General features: G+C 35.6%; 1 protein-coding gene across 1 annotated transcript in view; it reads right to left on the bottom strand.

Annotated features, from left to right (window-relative positions):
* The window catches only part of LOC113662507 (cadherin-12), a 105,566-nt gene that overhangs the window by 29,210 nt on the left and 51,244 nt on the right, over positions 1-25,112 (bottom strand). The window contains exons 3-6 of the mRNA XM_027177396.2: positions 21,447-21,741; positions 12,712-12,831; positions 8,640-8,807; positions 6,322-6,509 (exon numbers count right to left, since the gene is read on the bottom strand). Coding sequence (XP_027033197.2) covers positions 6,322-6,509; positions 8,640-8,807; positions 12,712-12,831; positions 21,447-21,741 — 771 coding nt within the window. The remainder of the gene's footprint in view (positions 1-6,321; positions 6,510-8,639; positions 8,808-12,711; positions 12,832-21,446; positions 21,742-25,112) is intronic.

Raw genomic sequence — 25,112 nt, 5'->3', positions numbered from 1 at the left:
ATAGGTGGCATTATTCACTCCTGAAATAACTCTGGAAATCAACATTACACACAAAACAGCACCACAGATTTTAACAGAACAACATAATCAGTGATGTGTGATTCACACCACCTCATTTCCTCTTTTTAATTATGCTCCTAGATGTCACAACCATTTCTTTGGGTGCTTGAGCCTATCATGGTCTTGTTCAATCATCTCCTATGCACTAAAGACTGTAACTCATCAAGACCAGGAGAGCTGTTAGCAGTTAACATGCTCTCTAGAGATTTACAGTTCAAACAGGAAATTAATGACATTTTTAATGGAGGGATGGAATGGCTCACAGTGGCTGTGATATGGTGAGAGCTCAAATGATGGCCATTAGTATAAGAGGGTTATTTGCCTACCACTGACTTTGAAAAGTGAAATTACAGTTTAAGAGAGTTTTAAAGGTTGGACAAGTTATAATAGACACCGTTGCCTGTGTGCCACTGTGCTCCATTCCAAACTTTACCTTTTATTTAGACTGATTTTAATTAGAGTTCATGGAGCTTTTAAACCTAATGCTAAAAGAACTAAATATGCTAGCAAACAAACACACACACTCATATAACTAGAATTGCATCTTATTCATTACTTGTACTAACCAGTGGGAGGAAAGAGTGATTCATTTCTGATGACTAATCATCATCTGACCCACTTTAGGGGATTTGGGGAATATTGTAGTGTTGGCCTGTAGAGCACAATGCTGCTTAGTCTGCACTGCATTGTTCCTGCAGCATTTCTATTACACTCCTTTGCTGAACACTCCGTAGATATATCTGATATGGTGATCTCCAAGGTCTCTGGTTCATTCCTGAGTCTGTGTGAACTTTTATGTGTTCTCCCAGTGTCAGCAAGGGATACTTCAGTATCCTTCGGTTTTCTCACATCTGCCATAAGTTTATACACTAAAATGAACTGTCTACTCAAAATTTCCCAAATGTGTGTGTATTCTTCTGGATGTACTAGAGTCCAATTTATGGGGGTTTCCTGCCCTGACAAGTGTTCCGGGGATACGCTCTTGATCAATGTGACTCAAACAAGAATAAAGAGGTTACTGAAGATGAGTCAATAAGTATAAAGTATAGATTTTATATACCACAGATATATACACATATCTGATTCTAAATGAGATTTGAAGCTATGAGCCAGACATACATGATACCATTAAACTGATCGATTCCCCACAGCTCACTGCTTTTTAATTGCACTTTAGATTCCCCATGATTGCCATGCTTTCACTGAACAAGTAACCGCATGTATACTATCAGGGCAACCAATCCAATGAGCTGAGAAGAATGTTCACTAAAATCCCATAATGCAACACGGTAATTGTTGAAAAGTATAGTATCAAATGTCAGAAAGAAATTTGATTTTATTTTAAATTAGAAACTATAACTGTTCATTTTTTGAGAATTATACCATCTTTATTTTATTTAATTTTACTTAAAATTCCAAGGACCAAGTTAAGCCGGAAAGGGGATCGTGCATTTGCGGCAGTAGCACCTAGACTTTGGAATAGCTTACCCATGTACGTCAGGGATGCTGATTCTGTACACGTTTTTAAAATACAACTTAAGACATACTTGTTTTCCATGGCATATCCCGCTTGTTGAAATATTTTTTTATTATTACTGTTAATGTGTGTACTGCTATTATTAAAATTGTATTTATTTCTTTTTTATATTTAGATGTTGTAAAGCACATTAGTCAACATGTGGTGTTTAAAGTGTTATACAAATAAAGTTGACATCTTGTACTTTTACTGATGCTCTGTACAGGCAACTATAAATATACTATTCTACTGTATATTTACATATAAGAATGTATGTGTGTGTGTTACTTATTGCCTTTTGACCTGTTGTGGTTTTTGCAATTTATGTATGTAGTGTGTAGTCAGTATGTAGTTAGCAAATAATGCATTATGGATTGTTCTATATGGTTTATGTACTAATATTTAATTGCATGGATTTATTAGTGTCACTTTACTCAGTATTGCTTTTTTATGTTAAATTGCATGGCTTCTGGTTAAAGTCCATTCTGTTATAAAAATCTAGATGCTTAGGCTTTATAGTTCAGTTGGCAGGATTATGTGAATGGATTTAAAAATGAATAATGTCAACACACAAACCTCTTACCTCTTACCTCTTACTTACCTGTTCCTGAATTCTGCTTTTATTTCAATGTAATGAAATATATATATATATATATATATATATATATATATATATATATATATATATATATATATATATATATATATATATATATGTATATATATATATAAATGCAATAAGTAGCCAGTAGCATATTTCTATACTGTGTGAACGTAGAACCACCGTAGCACCACGACTATTACTGATGTTTAGTAAGAAAATATTTAGTCAGTACTACAATATTGTATACATATATGACTACACAATTATACACATGCAGTCGTATGCAAAAGTTTAGGAACCCCTGACAATTTCCATGATTTTTATTTAGAAATATTTGGGTGTTTGGATCAACAATTTCATTTTGATCTATCAAATAACTATAAGGACACAGTAAAATGAGGTGAAATGAGGTTTATTGGATTAACAGAAAATGTGCAATATGCATCAAAACGAAATTAAGCAGGTGCATAAATTTGGACACCAACAAAAGAAAAAATCATATCAATATTTAGTAGAGCCACCTTAAGCAGAAATAACAGCCTCTATATGCTTCCTATAGCCTGTAATGAGTGTCTGGGTTCTGGATGAATGTATTTTGGACCATTCCTCCTTACAAATCCTCTCCAGTTCAGTTTTGTTTGATGGTTGCCGAGCATGGACAGCCCGCTCAAATCACCCCACAGATGATCAATGATATCCAGGTCTGGGAACTGGGATGGCCATTCCAGAACATTGTACTTGTTCCTCTGCATAAATGCCTGAGTAGATTTTGAGCATTGTTTTGGGTCGTTGTCTTGTTGAAATATCCAGCCACGGAGTAACTTCAACTTTGTGACTGATTCCACAACATTATTCTCACGAATCTGCTGATAATGTTTGGAATCTATGTGACCCTCAACTTTAACCGGCTTCCCAGTACCGTCACTGGCCACACAGCCCCACAGCATGATGGAACCTCCACCAAATTTTACTGTGGGTAGCGAGTGTTTTTCTTGGAACGCTGTGTTCTTTTGCCACCATGCATAACGCCCATTGTTATGACCAAATAACGAATCTGGCAAATGAAGCTGGCTTGTCCACATGTGCGTTTGCACACCCCAAGCGACTCGGTTTGTTGCATGTGCACAGAAAAGGCTACTTTCGCATCGCTCTCCCGTACAGATTCACCTTGTGCAAAGTGCGCTGAATTGTTGAATGATGCACAGGGACACCATCTCCAGCAAGTTGATGTTGTAGGTCTTTGGAGGTGGTCTGTGGGCTCTTTTTGACAATATTTTTTTACATGGCTTGCCACTTCTGGCCTTAACAAGAACTGTGCCTGTGGTCTTCCATTACCTCACAATGTTCCTCACAGTGGACACTGACAGCTTATATCTCTGCGATAACTTTTTGTAGCCTTCCCCTAAACCATAATGTTGAACAATCTTTGTTTTCAGGTCATTTGAGAGTTGTTTTGAGGCCTCCATGTTCCCACTCTTCAGAGGAGAGTCAAAGAGAACAACAACTTGCAATTGGACACCTTAAATACCTTTTCTCATGATTGGATGCACTTGTGTATGAAGTTCAAGGCTTAATGAGCTCACCAAACCAATTGTGTGTTCCAATTAATCAGTGCTAAGTAGTTAGTAGTGAAAAATGGCAAGGGTGCCCAAATCTATGCACCTGTCTAATTTCGTTTTGATGCATATTGCACATTTTCTGTTAATCCAATAAACCTCATTTCACTACTGAAATATTACTGTGTCCTTATAGTTATTTGTAGATCAAAATGAAATTGCTGACCCAAACACCCAAATATTTATAAATGAAAATCATGGAAATTGTCAGCGGTTCCTAAACTTTTGCATACGACTGTATTCACACTTTTCGGTAAGTAATTATAAGTAATATTTATTCTGTTAATATTACAGAAATAATACTAGAATACTTCTAGCATATTCTGTAGATAAATGTGTACTTGTCAGTTTACCATGGCTTCATGATTTTATTTTAACAGCCCTTTGCCATTGTGTTTATAACAGCATATAAACACATTTTAAATGAATATGCATTGATGGTATGTAGGGGAAATGTATATATTAAAAGTATAAGTATTCAGCATACTAGAGCACTGAAGCAATGAGCATACATCATTTATGATTTGAAGTGTGATTCTAAATGGATCTGTTTTTAGCACAAATAAAATATAGTAACCTTTGAGTTTACCTGAACAGAGACTTTGAGTGAGAGAGAGAGAGAGAGAGAGAGAGAGAGAGATGTATAAAAAAGAAAGACAAAGTCCCCTATATTTCTAAATATCTTAGATATGTTCCTCAATGGGAGGTAAACAAATGTTTCTACGACACATCCAGGTACACAGTGCCAGTAAGTGTCACCCACCTGCTTTCAACAGTGAAAAATGAGACACTTTTATGAGGAAGACAAAGAAAAAGAAAATGTGATCTTTTATGGCTTGAGGCGACTGGAGGAAAGAAGATGCAGCGCTGGAGTTTAGAAACTGACAATAATCTGCCTGCCTTATACTTTCAGATAGGGTTTTCTGGGTGGATGACTGCTGTTTATGCAGCTTTCCCCAGCTTTATTTTTTTCTACAATTTTCATCTCCCTTGTGATTTTTTATAGCTTTGTGTTGACAAAATGGAATTTGAAATTACTAGCAAAGCATTTTATCACTTGAAAGATTTAATAGCAGGAGGATATGCCCAATATATACAAGTGTGTGTGTGTGTGTGTGTGTGCGTGTGTGCGTGTGTGTGTGTGTGTTGGTGGAGAATGATGGATAATCTTTGGAATTTTTTATTTTTTTCCCCTGGATCACATGTCATGAACAGCTTTTATCAGCTAACATATAATGCATATCTGTGTATATCTATCTATCTATCTATCTATCTATCTATCTATCTATCTATCTATCTATCTATCTATCTATCTATCTATCTATCTATCTTATATTATTTCTATCTATATCTATCTATCTATCTATCTATCTATCTATCTATCTATCTATCTATCTATCTATCTATCAGTAGTAAGTGCTTCAGTGATTATTAATAAAATCGAGTTGAATACAATTTTTTTTTTAAACTTTGTCCAGTTATATCAACTAAAAGATCAGTGACAAGAAGGAAAGCAAAGCAAAACAAAAAAAAACATCTTGCCATAACCAAGATGCTAGTCATCACAATCATGTTAATGATCAATCACATTATTTGGCTGCCAATCATATAAAATAGAACATTTTTCCATAAAGAAATAAAAGTGATAGAAAGTGCCATGCTTTAGCAGATGTGAAAATCACTACATTTAACAGATTTAGATTACTGTAGTTTTATGACCCTTAGTACTATTGTAAAAAGTTTTAACTTGTTACTTCAGCAATCAGCATGAAACTGGTGGGAGGCAAAATCTATGAAACATACATATGTTATACTAATTAGGTACTGTTTCAGAATGCAAAACAACAGCACATCCCACTTCCAAGTCTTTGGCAAACCACTGACACAATGTTATATGTTGCAGTCATTTCATTCTAGAACATTAAACTTTTTGGGATGTACACTAACACAAGGATTTGTATTTTTACACAGAATATGCTAGTAACTTTGGGGGATGTGGAAGCTTAGTGAATAAGGTACTAGTCTTCCAATCGGAAGGTTGGGAGTTCAAATCCTAGCTCCACCAATCTACCATGGCTGGGCCCCTGAGCAAAGCCTGTAACCCTTAATTGCTCAGTTGTGTAAAATCTAAGTTGCTCTGGATAAGGGATTCTGTTAAATGCTGTTAAAAACATGTATTAAATACATTTGTGATGAAAATATAACTTTAGAAGATGAACTGGTTAAAAAATTGTCTAGAGTTAGGCTAGAGACACTAATTGGTCACAAAACATTTTATTAATGTACAGTATATGAAAATATGGTTAAACATATTCATAATAAATTAGAGTATGTTCATGTTTTAGGCCAAATATGTTTTAATCACCTCTGTGTGTGTGTGTGTGTGTGTGTGTGTGTGTGTGTGTGTGTGTGTGTGTGTGTGTGTGTGTGTGTGTGTGCGCATGTGTGTGCGCATGTGTGTGTGCGCATGTGTGTGAGTGTGTGTGAATGCATGTACAGTTTGTGTGTCATTAATTAAGTCTTACCTGTCTAAGAATAATAAGACCTTCCTGGTTGTGGTCATTGGTGATGATGTCAAACATGGATCCTCCATCTCCAGGGACAATGTTATACTCCACCTCAGCATTCTTTCCAATATCCAGGTCATGGGCTTTGATTCGTCCCACAGCAGAACCCACTGCCGAAGATTCAGGCACACGCAAATGGAATGTATCTGATGTAGGAAACACATGATTAGTCTTCTTAATAATGTATGCCTTTTAGCTGGGTTTATTTACATTTCACTTCTGTAAAAAGGATATTTATAAGGAACCGGCAAAACATAGTACATAAACCGACACACAAAAAGGACGAGGACTCTGCAAAGGTAAACACAACACAACACGGGGTAAATAAATAGACATGATAAAAAGTCGATTACAAACAGGTGAGTATCGATGAGACATGTGACAACACAGTGCAAGAAAGCCCCCTAATGTCAGCAAAGTCTTGTCAATGCACATAATATGCTTTACCATTCAATTGCTGATAAAAGCAACTTATTCTTTTACACTGAAACTCCTCTTTCCAAATCTTTTAACAAATATGTATTTGAGGCTAAGTTGGCCTTAAGATTTTACTCAAGCACAACACAAAGTATTATACTAATCAATCATATTTTCTAAAAAAATGAATTAATTATTCTTTACATTAGAAAATAGTAACTATGTGCTCCATCATATTTTGTAAATACAATTTATCCTTTTAAACAGTCAATTTTTTTAACAAAATTGAATTTTATCTATGATACATTTGTGCTATGCCATTTCAAGGTTCCCCAGATCCTTCCTGAATGCCTTGTTTAAAATTTTCTGTTGTCACCACTGACAGTACTGATTAGCTGAAGTTAATTCTCAGTGGCCATTTAGAGGGGAAAAAACACCTCAGCTAATTGCAAAGTCATTAGACAAATTAGAGCAATGTACTGAAAGACACAAACAGAAAAAAATCATCCACATGGGACAGAGTCCAGCACGCAGTGAATGTCAGAGCATTCTCTCCTGACCTAATTACATACATATACACTTTTAGCATATAAATATAAAGTACCTACTAATATACATGTAGACAGAGTATGTGCTATGAGATATTTGTGTTAGCTCTTAGCTACAAACTTTTCCTAGTTGTCTGATTTTGTATTATATAGTTATGTAAAGATTAAGTTTGAATAATAGAGAAAATATATTGTCTAATTTAGTGTCAAATTTATTTGAAGCTCAATACACATTAATTCATGCTTGCTGTGGATTCTGTGTCAATCACGCAAAGACAAGACGCAATGCTGAAATACATCCTGAAAGGATGCAGGTTCATCTCAGAACAGGTACAGTATGTGTTCGCTCACAAACACACACACACACCAATCCATCTATCAGCATGTTTAGGAAGGTGGGAGGAATCCGAAAAAACAGTAACATAACAGTAGTCTGAGCTCAGAATCAAAGCTCTCAGGCGGCAGCGTTAGCCACTGTTAGCCTTCCTCAATACACATTACATCAGCAAATTGTTGTTATTAATTTAAGGACTATGATGATTCAGTAGCAGGTAAAGGCTAACTGAGCTTAGACCTAATAGCTGCAATGCACAACTGACTGAGAAAAAATTGTATGGCCAGTTCCCTTACTGTTTACCTTACCGATTCATTTGGAATTAAATTAGAAATCATTGGCCTTTAATTCCATTTTCAGCGGCTGAAAAGTGCAATAGTTCCTAATGTAATTCCAAAAGCATCCAAAACAATTAGACAACGTTATTATTGTTTTATCAATATTCAGAGTGGTTTTCGAACATTATATTTGATTTCAAAATGTAATCATCAGCGCTCGATAAGAATTGCCTGTGAAATACTTCTACAGGTCATTTGGTTAGGAGTTCATTCTCTACATCTGAACAAAGCTTGCTGCTTTTATATTTTAATATTCTTTTCCAGTACAAAAAGCTCACCTAATGCTTTTTCAAATGTCAGAAGGACGCTTTCACAGATCAAGCAACATAGGATTCTTTTGAAACAGGTACAAATACCCTGAATGTGAACTTGATACAAAACTATCTTAACAAACAAATATGTTATTATGTGTGCTGCACTGTATCAGTATTATATTTTGCTTATTTACTGCAAATTTCCATTTATATGTCAGAGCACAATGTGGATGAATCATAATCTCTGTTTCAGTTTTGCTTTGCTTTCTGTATTCTAGGCATTTTATATAGCATGGAAATATCTGCTTATGATAGTACAATACACCTCTCTTTACATTGTACTAATAGCTTGGATTGAATTAAGTATAATTATAAAGTGGCTTACTTTTGGAGAATCTGGGTGGGTTATCATTGACGTCACTAAGGGTGATGTTGATGGTTGCTGTTCCTGCCAGACCTCCCAGTTGGCCTCCCATGTCTTTGGCCTGGATAAGAACCTGATAAAGCTCCTTTACCTCACGATCCATTTTGGGTAGAGCAGTTCTAATAACACCTTTACACCAGAAAAAAAGAGAGAAAGAGAATCAGCATCAGTTTAGAGATCAGATTAGAGTGCAGGAGATGAATAAAAGAACAAATTTGGAATCAAGAAATATGATGAAAATAGAAAAATAGGTGATATGAGACCCAAATGCATAGAAAATAATTAATCAGAATGTTTACTGTTTCTTGAATACTCCTTTAAATTATAGAACAAAAGAAACATTATACAAAAGTTTACTCCAAGTAGTTTTCAAACATTGTAATTATTCAATTTGATCAGCAGCATTGATGCTTGGTACATCTTTAAAATGCAGGTCATTTTGGTGAGGAGTTCATTCTCTGTATCTGAACAAAGCTTGTTGCTTTCATATTTACATGCTTTTTTTTTCAGAACAAAAAGCCTGCCTAGTGCCAGATAGAAGCTTTTACAGATCAAGCAAGCACCCTATAGGTCAGATTAGACATGGAGGTGGGTGGTTAAAAGGGTCATGGAGGTCTTTGAGGCACTGGTATCAGGTAATATGGAAGTTGATGTCACATTTTATCTCTTGGGTTTGTGCGCCAGGGAGCACCATGAAAGGCATTCGCTTCTGACTCTCTTATCATCACGTTCGGCAATGCACACAGCTCTGTGAAGTGCTGAATGATTGATCCCACCTTCCTCCTATTCTCATTTTCTCTCCTATTTATCTGCTTTTTTCTATTTATATCTCTTACTGTGTGTGATGTAGGTCTGTACAGGAGTTATCAATTTTGTTATAGCATTACATGAGGAAGGTTGATTTGTCCTTCCTGTTACAGTACGAACCCCTTGGGCTGCACAGGAAATTTAATCCTAGGAAATTGAATCTGTACTCTGTGTGGTTCCAGTGGTAGTGATGTCTAAATGCATCCTAACTAAGGGATTATAGGGATGTCAGAGCAGTGATCAGTGAATACATACTTACTTATTTACAGCTGTTTATCCAAATAATGCATGATGTGTTTTGATTTAAGCCACACTTTTGAATAGTAGGAAGTCATATTTTATTGAATTGAAAACTAATCGAATAATCATGCTTTCTATATGTTTAATGATATCATATTTGTAGTTTATTTAATAATATTTGAGTTATTTTGTGTAAAATATTGAAGAAAATCCATTTCATGTCAGCAAGCTTACTTTGCATGCACTGGATTATTGGGCTATGTGAAATATATATATGTGAAATGTAGCACCTGCTCACATGGACATTGATCTGTAAGGCTATTGACTTGACAGGATATCTATTGCTTCCCCACTTTTCAAAGTGACTTACAGTTTAGAATTGGCCTCCAATGTGAATCTATTGCTCAGACCAGCCACGACGTAATGAAATCAAGCAACCTTTCACCATTTGTATAATAGGGTCGATATGTTGTAATTAAATAGCATCCTGTGCATTGACTTCATTCTTAGAGGAAAATTTCCAATTTTCTTTTTTTTAAATTAACCTCTTGTAAGTAGGTTATTATACAGAACTGCACAAAAGTTTTAAACAACAGACATGTTTATACTTGTCTTACATGCCTATATAAGGTCTAATGCATTACTATGTCAGTGTTAGAAACGTGTTATTTGATTTCAGTGCACCTTTTAATACAATAGAGCACAATGTTCTAGATGAACTAGAATATTTTCTTGCAGTTTAGGGAATGGCTCTTTCCTGGCTCTGGTCTTAGCCTATTGCTATCAGCTTGTAAATGTAACGGTTAACGGATGACTCCATGCATGAAAAAGAAGGTTGATGTTTCACAAGGCTTAATTCTGTAGACACTGCTTTTTTTCTTTATATATGCTGCCTCTGGGTGCAATTATTTCAACACATGATATTAACTTCCTCTGATATGAGGAGGACACAGCTGTTTTGTGTCAGCAAAACCAAATGACAGGCACAAGCTTAATAAAGTTGAGAAATAGATAATGGACATTAGAGCCTGGATGCTGAGAACATCTAAGTTAGTAAAGCTAAGACAGAAGTGCAAATACTTTTAATAGGGACATCAGCAGCTTGGTGTAAATCTCTTTCAATTCCGTAATGTGCAGGAGTTGAGGAATGTGCTGTGATTATTATAGGTTTATTTTAGAGATTACTCCAGGATCTACACTGAAGCTGGTGTTGATAATATTACCAGTGTTGTAATGTAACGGAGTACAAATACTTTGTTACTGTGCTTAAGTAGAAATTTCACGTATCTGTACTTTACTTCGCTATTTACATTTATGTCAACTTTCACTTTTACTCCACTACATTTCCTAGATAAAATGTATACTTTTACTCCGTTATTTTCCACTAAGCATCTTCGTTACTCGTTACTACAAAATAAAATCAGAAGAAATGTGTGCGACTGCAATAAGGAAGGTTTGGCGATTCACTGCTCCCAGATTGCATTACGCTCCGCACGCTTTACGGAGGAACGCGCAGCGTGCACGCGCAGTCAGAGCTGGAGGTGTTTATCTATAATGTTAATCGGTGGAAAGCCACAAATAAGGCAACCAAAAGCAGTGAAATTACACTATTCTTATTACCAGAGTTGATAGCACGAACAAAATATTAATGCAAACAATCCATTCAATACTAAATAAAAATAACATTGATTTGGTCTTTGTCTTGTGAATATTTTTTTTATTATTAATGACTGCATTCATTGGACACACTGTTTGTAGAGAATGCACACATACATGAACTGATTTGATTCAAGACTGGCATCATGCATAAAATTTTGGTGTCCACTTTTGCCATTTAATAATACCATAACTTTTGGCTTACTATGTAGTCATATTATATATATTAGAAATAAAACTCCCCTAAAGATGAAATCCTAGAGCCGCCAATGATCTTATGCCTACAGAAAATCAATGAAATTTTACTTTTTACCTTTACTTGAGTAATATTCTAAAAGGTAACTTTCACTTCTACCAAAGTCTTTTTCTAGTACGATACTTTACTCAAGTATTGCTTTCTAATACTTTATACAACACTCAATATTACTAGGATAGCCGTTTTTATGTGAGAAACATTGCTTAGTGATGAATATGTTATGTGAAGCAGAAATAAGTCCTCTTTTTCTTTTAACCCTGACTATTTTTGGACATTAAAATAGGTTCATTAAGCTCCAGTTAGTCCAGAATGCAGCAGATAAGAGTCCATAATAATCTTACTTTATCCATGCTCCTTTGGCTCATTTTGTTTAATCAGAAGGTATTTTACATTGTTTTTCTCTTAACCTTCTCTGAAGTTACAGAACTGAGATATTACAGGAATAGACGATTATGGATAATCAGGATGTTTTGATGCTGTCAGTACCCACCCCATGCCTCTTGGGATGCTGATGTCCCAGGGTGCCCTCATGCCTGTGTTACCTTCTGCTATGCTGTCATATATAGAACTTTCTAAAGATGCAAACCTCGTTCATGCTCGTGACTCAGCGTTGTTTCAACAGATATCATCTTCCGGAGATTCTTACAACTTACTCATACTGAATATCCTTTCATCACACTGTTTGACTTTATTCTTTTGCATCTGTTTATTGTAATAATTTACAGTATAATCCCACACTCTGGTATAATCGGAATGGATTTCCTTTCAGTTAGTCTGGCTTTTCTCAAGGTTTCTTCTTTTTTCCCTACCGTGCCTTATTAGTGATCTAAATCTCCGTCTGGATTTCTGGCATTATCTGTTGTTAAAAGCGTTATGCAAATAACATTGAATTGAACTTACAAAAGTTTTTATGTTTCTTGTAACAAGATGATTTAAAAACTGCATAAAACAATATAAGACTTTTTTTAACATAGATATGTTTAATAGGTTTACTGCTCAGAGTAAAACAATTGTTATAGTTTATGTACATACCGCAAGGGTTTTTTCTTTTTTATAAAACACATTTTTACCTACCTGTTTCAGGCTCTACAGAGAAGTACGGTTGTCCATGCAGAATGCTGTACACCACTTTTGCACTATTGCCATAAGTGGGATCGTCTGCATCTGTCGCTGTCACTTTGGTCACATAAGTTCCTGCAAAAAGACACATGGTCAATTTAAATTTTGCATCGATTATACAATACTACTACTGACCTTGCGTGACCCGAATGGTCTCGCGCCACAGTACCTGAGCGATCTTGTTTTTTTATGATCTGCCACGCGTACTTCAATCAAAAGGTGCAGGCTACTTGGTAGTACCTCAAGTAGTAAAGACTGCAGCAGTTGGCAGAGTTTTTCCTGTAGTTATGAAACATACAGTTCATACTGTAGTTAAGATATGAAAGTTATGGAACAGACTTTTTTTAGATCGCTCAGGTTTACTGACTGTGGATTGGTTGGGCGGTTTGTATCCCAGGAAGCTATCATGTCTGTGTCACCTTCTGGCTCTTTCTTTTACTTAAGCTGTGATAGCTAGTCTTTCCAGAGTTCCTGCCTACACTTTGCACATAATGTTTATTGTCTTTCACTATGACTTATCTAATATTTTTCTCTCTCTTTGACTTTCTTTCCGGACCTACCTGATCCATCCTGATACCTTAACCCTAGTCTCGTCACTTGGTGGGGCATTCTGCTGGGACTAGATCTGCATGGACTGCCTGTGACAAATAGAATTGCTGTGGATAGAACCACTTGGAGACTATCACACAGTCGTTGATCTACAGTGATAGTCTTTGATCTGGTCAGCTTTGAGCTCAGGGTCAGTGATCATTTGAAGACTTTGGCTGGAAGGAATTAGTTTTAAGTCTATGATGAACTCAGAAATTACCCTGACCAATTCCTCAGGAGCACTTGGTTGCAAAATTCCGCTCGATTACAAACTGTTATAGAAAGGACATTATTTACATTAACATTATTTACTGTCCAGTGTCACCCAAATGAGGATGCTTTTCCATGCCATCATCACCACAGGCTTGCTCATTAGGGATAGATTTTAGAGATAAATACTAACTTAATTTTAAACTTTGTTTATTCTGTTTCTATATTTTTGTAAAGCTGCTTTGAGACAATATCAATTGTTAAAAGTGGTATCCAAATAAATTAAACTCAACTGAATTGAAATGGTGTGAATAAAAGTCCTGTTCACTGCCATTCAATTTTATTACTAACAAAAGTGTTATTAATTAATACCCTTTAATAGCTGAAGGTGAACATGATTTGTTCGAAAGTGATATGGTCATGTGTGAGTTTCTTTACAGCAGTAGGCTATATATTTTTAATACATCAAAGTAATCAGCTTATGCAAATAGGCTTATGCCTTTATTAACATAGCACCCTGTGGCTAGCAGGTGGTTAACAATGGCATTAAAACTTTGGCTGAGCAAGATCTAGGCTTTAATCCAATAAACAAAGGCCAGCCATGTTTGACAGCATAGCAGTGCTGTAGGGATGCTGGAGGAAGGCCATGGTCTTATTTAGAATGTGGTGGAGAATTAATAAGAGTAGCGGTGCTAACATTCAGTGCCGATTATGTATTCTTAACTGAAATGGATTGCAGAAATGTTTATGTTAGAGAAATTCTTTCTACATTAATAGAGTTTGGAAGCACTAATTAGTAAGATTATTTGTTTCAAGTGAAATTATAATTTTTGTGTGTGTGTGTTTTAATTATTCCCATGCCAACATTGTACATAATGATGCAGTCTGATAAAATTGTGTTCCCCCTAGCACGATGTGGCAACACAAACCACAATATACAGTATAGACACAATTCAGAAGATTAGATGCATTCAGTCCAGTGAAGCCATGGCAGAAGTAACGATATTAACTTGAAACAACAACAGGACATTATTATCCGAAAAAAATGTTGCTCTCACAGGCAGCAAAATGTAAATGTAGCAGAATAGATAAAACAAATGAATATAATAGAATACAGTTGTCATGTCCTCTTCTGGAGTGTATACATTTCATACAGTCTAGAGTTCATATCAAGCACTGCTTTTTCAGTAACTGTGAGAATTGGCTTTGTAGGCTTCTGTGCTTAACACCTTATTTGATTAATTAATTTGACACTTATTTATAACCACACACCACTGCTTGAAGGGAGATATGGATAATCACCTTCTTTCCAGTTGGTTTCCCAAAGAACAATGGCTCATTTCTGTTAGAATTAGCCTACTAAATAGACCCCTGAGTTAGACATGTTTCTTGGCTGCAAAAACATAGTGGGAAACTGTAGTGGTTTTTATTAGCAGACCAGACATGTTTTCTGGTACATGTAAATGCTGGATTGTTTTGTTAGGTGTCATAATCAGAAAGTGTTTCATGAACACATCTGTTCATACCTCATACTATCAAACACACTTTTCCAGGATCTACAGAACACAGTTGCAGTTACACACAACTACAGTAGGAGAAATGATCAATTGGAAGAGCTTTATCTTTTCAGAGACCATTTCATCCCAGATATAGCCCTTGTCACATCAGTGAAGCTGGCTCATTAACTACATGGCCTAACTTATGCTTAATCTGAGAAGTTGTCAATAATGGACACGGTTAACTAGTTAAATGTGTCCAAATAACAAACGTTTATGGCAGTTTCATATAATACAGTCATAAACAGTATTTGTCCAAAACTGCGTAAATACCTAACCATCACATCCATTTGTGGGTCATCTTCAAACTGTTGCCATAACTGTGAAGCACACATTTATCTAGAATTTCTTTCTGCAGATTAAGAGTCTGCAGAGTCCCAAACCTGCTCCAGTATGATAATGCCCCTGTGAAAAAAGCAAGCTGAATGAAGGTGTAGTGTGCATGTTTCGAGTGGAGGAACTTAAGTGGTCTGCTCAGAGCCCCGACCTTGACCACAATGAACACCTTTGGGATGAACTGGTCCACCAAGTGTGCAACAGGCCTTCATGCCTGACATCGCTCCAGAACCACAATCTTGCTCTTGTGGCTGAATGGAAAGTTCCCATAATCACACTCCAAAATCTTGTAGAAAGCCTGACTAGAAGGGAAAAGGCTGTTATTACCGTGAAAAGGAGACTAAAGCTGGAAAGTGATGTTCAAAAAGCACATAGGGGTGTGATGGTGAGATACCTAAATAGATTTGGACATGTAGTATATGCCGGGTCATTGCAGGCTAGAGCACCGGATGGATTATTAAGCTACTGATAGGGCACCAAACCAAAAGGAGTTCTAGAGTCGCATCATTTGAAAGTGTTAGTTTGGCTGAATAGCACTCCCGGTTTTTCAGCAGTAATCCATTATAATAAGTAGATAGCAATAGATTCCTAAACAAAATTTTATTCTTCAATCAGATCATAACACGTTGTACAAGCTTGCTAGATTAGCCACATCTTTTACCTACATCTCCATCTTCTGAATAGTGTGTCTATAAACAAAGTTCATTTCTCTGTTCTTATTCTTACCAATAATCGAACATTTCTTCAGTTTCTTACTTGTCCTCAGATAGGTATAAGGACTAGGCCTACTTGTGCTTTCTCTCTGACTCAAAGATACCATGATTCATATTTAATAACAAATTCTTATAGCCGCTAAACCATCGTATTATTATTATTCTGACCACATGAATTCTCTTCTTTCTTTTTGTCCCTAAGTAATGCTGATTCTTTATGTATATATTCTAAGCATATAGATAACATACATATTCCTTACAGTAGATTAAAAATCAATTCAGTTCTGTTTTTTTTTTTGTTTGTTTGTTTTTGTTTTTGTTTCATTTTTAATATTGATTATTTAATCTAATCTTAATTTAAGTTAATATTTATTACTTCCTACTGATTTCATTTTTGGTTATTACTGTCCTAAAATTATGTCATTTATCAGAGCTGGACAACACAATAGTGTTATATTTTCCATCCTCAAACAGTAGGATCTGGATCTACTGTGACCCTTGCAATAAGAAAGTAGTTAAATGAGTCTGAAAGAGTAAATTAATATATTGTATTGTGCATATACAGTGTTGTATAGTTACAAATTCAGTCAGAAATCTTATCAGGTTAGCTTGTGTTACTACAGAATGACATTATTGTTATACTATTAATACTAATTATTACTTTGGTCTGGAAGCAGGTGACTCTTGATCATTTCAGGACTAACATAAAAAAAGTTAAAAAAACGTGAGGGCATGGACATTAGAAGAAAATTGCACCTCAGATGCACAACTTCTCAATGATGATTATGATGTTAGTTATGATGATAATGATGGTGAAGATGATGGGTGAGAGGTGGCAGAGAAAGAGGAGAAAAATAAGGAGCATGACTTGCTATTATTTTCAGTAGGATAAATATGTGTTGCAAGCAGTTTATTTGGCACTGACCAGTATTCTAATAATATTTTGTGAAATAAATTATTTTTTGTTTGTTTGCCTGATTAGTTTAAAGAATATTTGGCAATGCTATACAGTCCATTCAGAGCTCAGACACAGAGTAAGATCCAAGGTGCAATACTTATTGAGCCAAATGTAGCAACAAATCCCCAGGTTCAACACAAAGAACAGGCTTACAAGGCAACAAATAAATTATATATTTGGACATATATATATATATATATATATATATATATATATATATATATATATATATATATATATATATATATATATATATATGTCCAAAGAGTAAAACAGATTTTTATCTTATTTTTTTATTTTATTTTTGAGAAGCCAACAAAATAATAAGATACCAATCCTAATAAACACAACTTAGGACAAGAATGGTGCAAACTGTAAATGATCGAAAGGATGTGAGTGTGACAATAAACAAAAAAAGGTCTTACAATTCAACTGACACTATTTAAAAATTATATATCATGAAACAATATATTTGAGCGTTAGTATTTTATGCACTTCACTGGCATGTGGTGTGTCCGCTATAGAATATGTTAGGCCAGAATCACTATGTAAACAAGTTGTGTAAGTCTCAAATTTGGCCATATCAGCTTTTACCTATGTCTATACTCTGGTAGACGTGAAAGTCTTGTTGAGTTGTTCTGGCTGTACAGCCATGATCCAGGTGACATATTCTGGCATATACTGTATGGTTGGATGTATTATGGTCTTTTGACTGTTCAGATTTGGGCCAGATTTGAAGGCCAGACATGTGACCTATATTTATCTCAAAGAAAATCTGGCGACTGAGTTACATCAGGGAAAACGTCACTTGTTAGTGTAACATGGCTGTAATTAAAAGCATCACATGCTTGATGAGTCAGCAAACCCCCCAGTGAGCAGTGCACTTGAAATCCTTCATTCATATAAAAAAAAGCATCTATGCATCCGCTAGAAGCTGCTGTAAACTTTTATATGCAGACTTGTAAAGATAGGCCAAGAATAATGATGTGTACAAACTCACACTCACACTGGGTTTGGCTTGACTAGATGATGCTTGACTTTGTCTCTGAGTGAATTACCTTGATCTCTCTTCCTCAAGGGGAAAGCATGGAGAGTGGCTCAGATCAATATGAGGCACAATGGGTATTTTGCTCAAACAGTGACATGTGGATGTACTTGAGATGTTATTTATCTTTTATTCTTGTTGGATATAAAGATATAAAGCATATAAAGCATCCTGCTCCTTTTTTATATATGCATTATTTATTTATTTATTTATGCATTTGCACTATGAATAACCTGTTTCTACTAAAAATAATAAATCAATCAATCAATCAATCAATCAAGAAATAAATAAATAAATAATTGTATAAATAAATCATAAATCAATAAATCAAACTCTACTGTATAGCTTTACAAATTGGTTCAATAAACCGTGACCTTAATACTTTGAGGTTTTCCAGTTTACTCTTATCCCAGGTAGAACCTTGTAATATAAAAATGAGGTCACAGAACAAAAGGCCTATTACACCAACAATATTCACATATCCTGAGGGTACTTAACAGTTCTTTCTAATTTATTTACTTCCTTATTTGTTTCCTCACACTCTCATATACATAACTCTCTCAAATGACAAGCTACCTGCTAACTTTAATTAAAGTTAGAGTAAAGATGGCTGTTTGCCAGTAAAACCAGGACCTGCCTTTAAGAGTGATAATGCACCATGCTGTCACTCCCTTTACCCAAGCACAGTGAAGCAGAATGATTCTAAACTTAATTACACTCCATAAATGCCTGATTCACAAGCTAGGTGCAAATGACTGCATACCCTAAATCACAGCAAGGAATAAAAGCGAGAGAAGACTAAAAAACAACCACTACTGGTTTACAACCAATGGGTTTTATGCTTTTAAAATGTGTTTAAAAAGGCTTGAAAGGACTGGCTTAAGATAATGCATCAGTAACTACTGGCTGCCTAATTCATTTTGACATACTTGCTTGCATTATTTCGGATATTTGTTGAAACGTGTAATTTCAGACACATGGTCAAATAGCAATTTCAAGTCCCTGTAGACTTTAGTGAAAAACCACATCTGAATCGAAAGATTAGCACAAGTATGGGGATTGTATAAATTCGTATTAAACATCATATTCAAGGAGACAAGTCTATGTTGAATTGGCTCCTGTATGTAGGACAAGGTCTGAATTATGATGAGTAATACACGCAGAGAATCCGAGTGGAAAATTGTCCTCAATTGTACAAAACATTGAAGGGTATTAAGCATTTACAAATATATTTAATCGCAGACCTCTGTCGTGCTTCTGCCTATCTGTGAATGCAAAAAGCATATGCATGTCTCTGTGACTTAAAAGTAACAAACTTAAAGAAGTAGGTCATTTCTTTTATCTGCAGCAGAGCTTTTCAGATGCTTAAACCACTCATAAATACTACAGAGCCTTCTCAAGAGCACTTTACAAAAGACACCTGGATAAACAAGTTTAATAAGACTCAGGGGTAAGAAACACATACAGTATTTCATGAGTAGGGACTAGCATGGATAAAATTTGAAATGGCCTACAATACCTGATGCATGCCAATGCAAACGGATTCCAGAAAACAGACAACACAATGGGAAGGAAAAAAAAATAAATTTTTACCAAATAGGATTTTTTCTTTTCGTTCTGTAACATACGATATAGTGATGTCTCGATATGGCTACATATTCGGACGAGATAAGTCAATTAATGCTCATGATGAATGTTTATCACACATTTCCTTATATTCTGGTAATTACTGTTTGTTACCAGCAACCTAGATTCTAGTAACAATCTGCAGTCTGACTTTATAATCACAAAGTATTGGAGTTAGTTTGGACAAGACTTTGTGCGTTGTGTCCCTCCATCTGCACTATGTTTGACTGGATCAAGTGCAGAATGTATTGAAAGTATTGACTACTTGAAGAGAAGTACTGTGAATGTTGAAACACAACAAGAAGATAGGGACTGAGAATCAGTGCTGTCTGTTCTACAAAGCAATTGACTCTATCTTTGCCATTTTAGTCTACTCTTATTTCATTCTTAACTAGATGGTGAGTCTAAATACTTGACATAGCATCAAATTTTTATTTTATTTGTTCCCCAAAGTGAGCCAAACACAGATGTGTATCTAACTGGATTAACATTAAAAATAAGTAAATCAAGTTAAAACTTCCTCAGAGGAAGATCCGGATAGGAAGTTACCTCAGGGAACGTAATCAAAACCTGAACAGGGCTTAAGGTTTCCATTTTCAATTGATTAAAATATTCCACAGTACATTTTAAACATAATAATGACCCAGTGTGAGCGATCCATTCAGGCTCTTAGCAACATATAACAAAACAAAATCTGTGCATTTCAACATAACAAAATTAACCATGGCATTAAAGACATTAACATTAAGCCAAGCTTTCTTAGGTGTAACTTTCAAGGTGGGGACAGGCTCTCTGAAGAGATTTGGATTTCCCCTTCTGCTGTTAGCGAGTTGTGCTTTCCAAATCAGGTAGATCTCTTGAGCTTATGATATGTAGAATCCTTCGCCACTTCCAAGTAGAGTATCATATTTGCAATAACTTCCTAATCACTATAGTGATTCCATTAACCAAGATTCAATCAGATGGAAAACGCTGTTTAAATGTTTTTAAAGTTTATTTTATTTATTATTTTGTGTGTGTGTGTGTGTGTGTGTGTGTGTGTGTGTGTGTGTGTGTGTGTGTGTGTGTGTGTGTGTGTGTGTGCATATTTGTGTGTGTGTTGGTGGTTGGTGGTGTCTGGGGGGTTTGCTCTACTGACCAAAACAAAAGGTTGATCTCTGCACAGATCTGTGGAGGTTTTCCTGGTATTTGCACCAGTGCATGGTATGTTTACTTTGTGGATTAATCACATTGCAATGTTTTGGTCCACCAGTCACTGTAGCTTTCAATTCACCACTCATTGTAGCTTACTGGGAAACCAAAGCGCTCCCATACACTAGGCTTTAAAATTTGGGGGAATATCTCTTGCTTTTTAGTTACTGCTGCAACTGTTGCTTTTCCCAAGCGAATACACTAGTATGATTTTATGCTTACATATTATTATTATTATTATTATTATTATTATTATTATTAAAATTAAGAATATGTTAGAATTACGTTTTCTATCCCAGCCTCCTTGCCTGTCCTGTATATATGCTTCATGTATATTCCATATACAGTAGCAGAATATTTTGGATGCAGCCCTCCAAAAAACTGATAAAATCACATTTTCTTCTGAAACTTTTTTAATGAACTTATTTGCAAAGTCAAACTTGAAAGGACAAAGTAAATGTCCTTACCCACAGGCGACATCTCAGGGACGCTAGCTGTATAAGGACCCTCCAGAAACTTTGGCTCATTGTCATTGATATCCTGAACCTTGATGATGAACTCAGACTCAGGCTCCAGGGGACGGTTGGTGTTGAGGTCCACAGCTTGTGCCCGAAGTGTGTAATAAGGCTTTTCCTCCCTGTCCAGGCTGCGTAAGGCATGGATGTCTCCAGTGGTCTGATCAATAGTGAAGATGGTGCCGGCCCCCTCTCCTGAGAGAGTGTATTTCACCTCACTCTCTCCTTTGTCCAGATCTGTGTGGAGCTGTGAGTAGAAATATAAAAAAAATTATTACAGTTACATCGGACGTGTTTATTCTTTGTGAGCATCATAATACATTTTTTATCAGAAACATAACTACAGTCATGAGGAAGTAAATTAATGAATACAAAGTCTTCGTTATTGACTAAAATATTAATTGTACATTTATTCCTATAATGTGACTTTTCAACACATTTTGCACATAACTCGGTTGGCATATTTCTGACAGAATTTAAATCTTTTTTTTACAGTATTTTCCGCACCATAAGGCGCACCGGATTATAAGGCACAGTCTCAATTACGGGCTCTATTTCTGTACTTAACCCATACATAAGTCACACCGTATTATAAGGCGCATGCTAAAACATACGGTCCACAAAAAAAGGTAACAGAAGCAAAACAATGAGTTTAGTTGGACTGTATTCTACTATTTAACAATACACACACACACCTTATTTTTTTAATCAATCTTCTCCCACAAATCCATCAAAGTCCTCATCTACTGTGTCTTCTAAACTTGGCGCAGTGCAGTTTCTCATTATTAGGCGCATGGCCGATTGTTGAGAAAATTTAAGGCTTTTAGGTGCGCCTTATAGTGCGGAAAATACTCTACTTTTAATTTAGTTTACGACTTTGGTGATGAGACTCATTCTGGTAGCTGGATGGTAAGTTAACTTGACCTCGTTCTATCTGCACTTGAAATTTCTTTTCCTTTTGTTCTTGAAAAGATTTGTTTAAGCCAATGGGGATAAAATGTTCACTCAGAGTTACTCACTCATCATGTCACCTCAGACACATCATTTTTTTAAACATAAGACTGTTTAAGAAATATAATACTATGATATTAATTATAGGTTGGAATAATGGAAATTTAACTCTAGCTGAGTGCAAATAACGTTATGGAAATAAGACGCAAGAAAAGCATTAGTATGGATCCACAGTATGCAAAAATGAGATATGAGCTACAAAATGATCCTGCCATTAGCTATATAGAAGACATATCTTGTATGTATAGGGCTTATATGTGGATATATGTGAAGCAGAGGCCTGTATATGCATATATGCACCTCACTTTTGCCTATATCTGGCATATATACGCATATATGCAGCATATATGCAGTATATATACGCATATATGCAGCATATATATTGCCATATATGTGCATATATGCCACATATAGGTTTCATATATGCTCATATATCCACATATAGATTCTTTCCATGTGGGTATGTTTATCAGTGTATGTTTAGTTTTAATTCTTCTCATATTGAAATTCTAAGCATTTTATATACTCATATTCTACCTGTGTGGCCAATTAGATGGTAATACACATGGAATAATCCTGCAATTGTCTCCACTTCAGATTAGAACAATTGCAGATGTTTAAAGTAAAGAGGTTTTTTAAAGAGAAAATCAGCACTTTTTCCTCATTAACTTGTAGCGGAAAAGTCTAGTGATACTAATTAAAAATTCCATTAGGCTAACAAAAGTAATCGATGGTATAAAGAGATTCATTAATGAGAGAATTGCACTAGAGTACTCTATTTAATATGCTTCCTCATCTGCAGTCCTATGGAGTGCAAAGGATAAGTAAGTCAGTAGTTGCAGGTTATATTTTTGTACTTCCATTTATTTCTTAACAATGAATTTTAAAAAAAAAAGCATTAGAAGCATTTCAGCCAAATGTTCAGAGAACTCTCATCAGTATGACGTCCTTTTCGGTTTGTACACAGACATCAACACAACGGAAGGTACTGTGTGGATATCCAAGAGGCGTAAAGTACTAGAAGCAGGAAATAATCAAGTTATTATCATGCAAATTCTAGTAGGAGAGAGCTGTTGGAACACATGAACGGGAAAAGGGGAGGCAGGAAGAGGGAGAAAGCAGGAGAGCAGTAAGGAACAATTAAGGGTCAATGGTGAGAGGTAAACTGTGTGTGTGTGTGTGTGTGTGTGTGTGTGTGTGTGTGTGTGTGTGTGTGTGTGTGTGTGTGTGTGTGTGTGTGTGTGTGTGTGTATGTGTGTGTGTGCGTGTGTGCGTGTTTTAGAAAAAAGAAAAAAAAATGCATGCAATTTGTTATTCACTTTCTGAGATAATAAGCACTCACATTTACAGCTCGACTGGGTAGGAAATTGTTGTTGTTTAATTTGCATTGGATCAAACTCCTATCCCTTTAGACAGTGTCTCTTTGCCTGGGCGCATTGTGGGGTAGCAGACAGGTGGTGGAATTTGCCCATCGAATCCTTTGCCCTTCTTTTAACAGCAACAATTAGTAGTCAACTCTGCATTGTGATGCTGGAGGTGCGTAATGAGATGCAGAAATAATAAGTCCCATTATGAGCACATGGGCATGTGAAAGTATGAAAAACTTCAGTACACGGAAATTAAAATGCTGGAACTGAGAACTTTGAGAAAGCTTAAACATTCATTCCTTCTAGACAAATACTGTATGATGCCTTGAGATCTGGAAACATTAGATTTAAATCTCTTTTCAGTAATGAGCCTCCATTTTGGTCGAATCAATACTTCATTTTCTCTATGTATGTCTTTAAAGGGACCAATCAAATAGTCAGCTCGTGTATTCTACAGTCTTTACAGGTATATTTCCAGATTGCTATAATGCATAATATTAAAATCATAAAATAAATAAAAGAATAAAAATCTTTAAGATAAAAAGAGGAAAAATCACCAGACAACCGATCATGGAATGTTACAAAGGAAGCTGTTCTTACATTTGGAGTACTTTTTAGGATGCTTTAGGCCATTTGGCTAGAAACAGTCTCTGAATTTTCGCCTTACGATTGGAAAATTCTTAGCTGTTACAAGAAAATTTTACAGTCTCAAAGAATCAATTTTGAAGCCAGATTTCTATGCCGGAGTCTGAGCAAACATTTAACTGGATTTTCCTATGACCCTTTATGAATGCTATCAAATTGGCCAGAAACTACGGATTTCTTTATAACGCTTTACATATCCACAGTCCAGTTTACTTGCTGACAAAATCCTAGCCGAGGCAAAATGATGTGGTCTGTAAGCCATCTTAGGTACAGTATGTGTAGTTTCATCCAATATTAGCACATGCAGCATGACCTTTTTATGTGGGATAATATGTGCAGAAAATAGGAAATATATTAAATAGCTGGGAGAGGTTTCTAATACAAATGTGTTCTAGCAATTAAAAAAAAATCCTTGAAAAATAAGCTTTGTTTATACGTATTCTGTGTATAGTATTTACCATATACAAGTCATGTGTGGTAAACTGTGGGCTGTTTATCAAGTGAGATATGAAAAGATTTGACTGTAAATCGTTCGCAGGTGAGTTCATGTGGTATTGAAGAAAATCCAGTTAATACAGAAAGAAGCTCTATGTTT

Source organism: Tachysurus fulvidraco, chromosome 8, assembly GCF_022655615.1.
Source record: "Tachysurus fulvidraco isolate hzauxx_2018 chromosome 8, HZAU_PFXX_2.0, whole genome shotgun sequence".
Lineage (NCBI taxonomy): Eukaryota > Metazoa > Chordata > Actinopteri > Siluriformes > Bagridae > Tachysurus > Tachysurus fulvidraco.
Note: the sequence above shows the minus strand (reverse complement) of the source record. Positions and strands in the feature narration are given on the sequence as shown.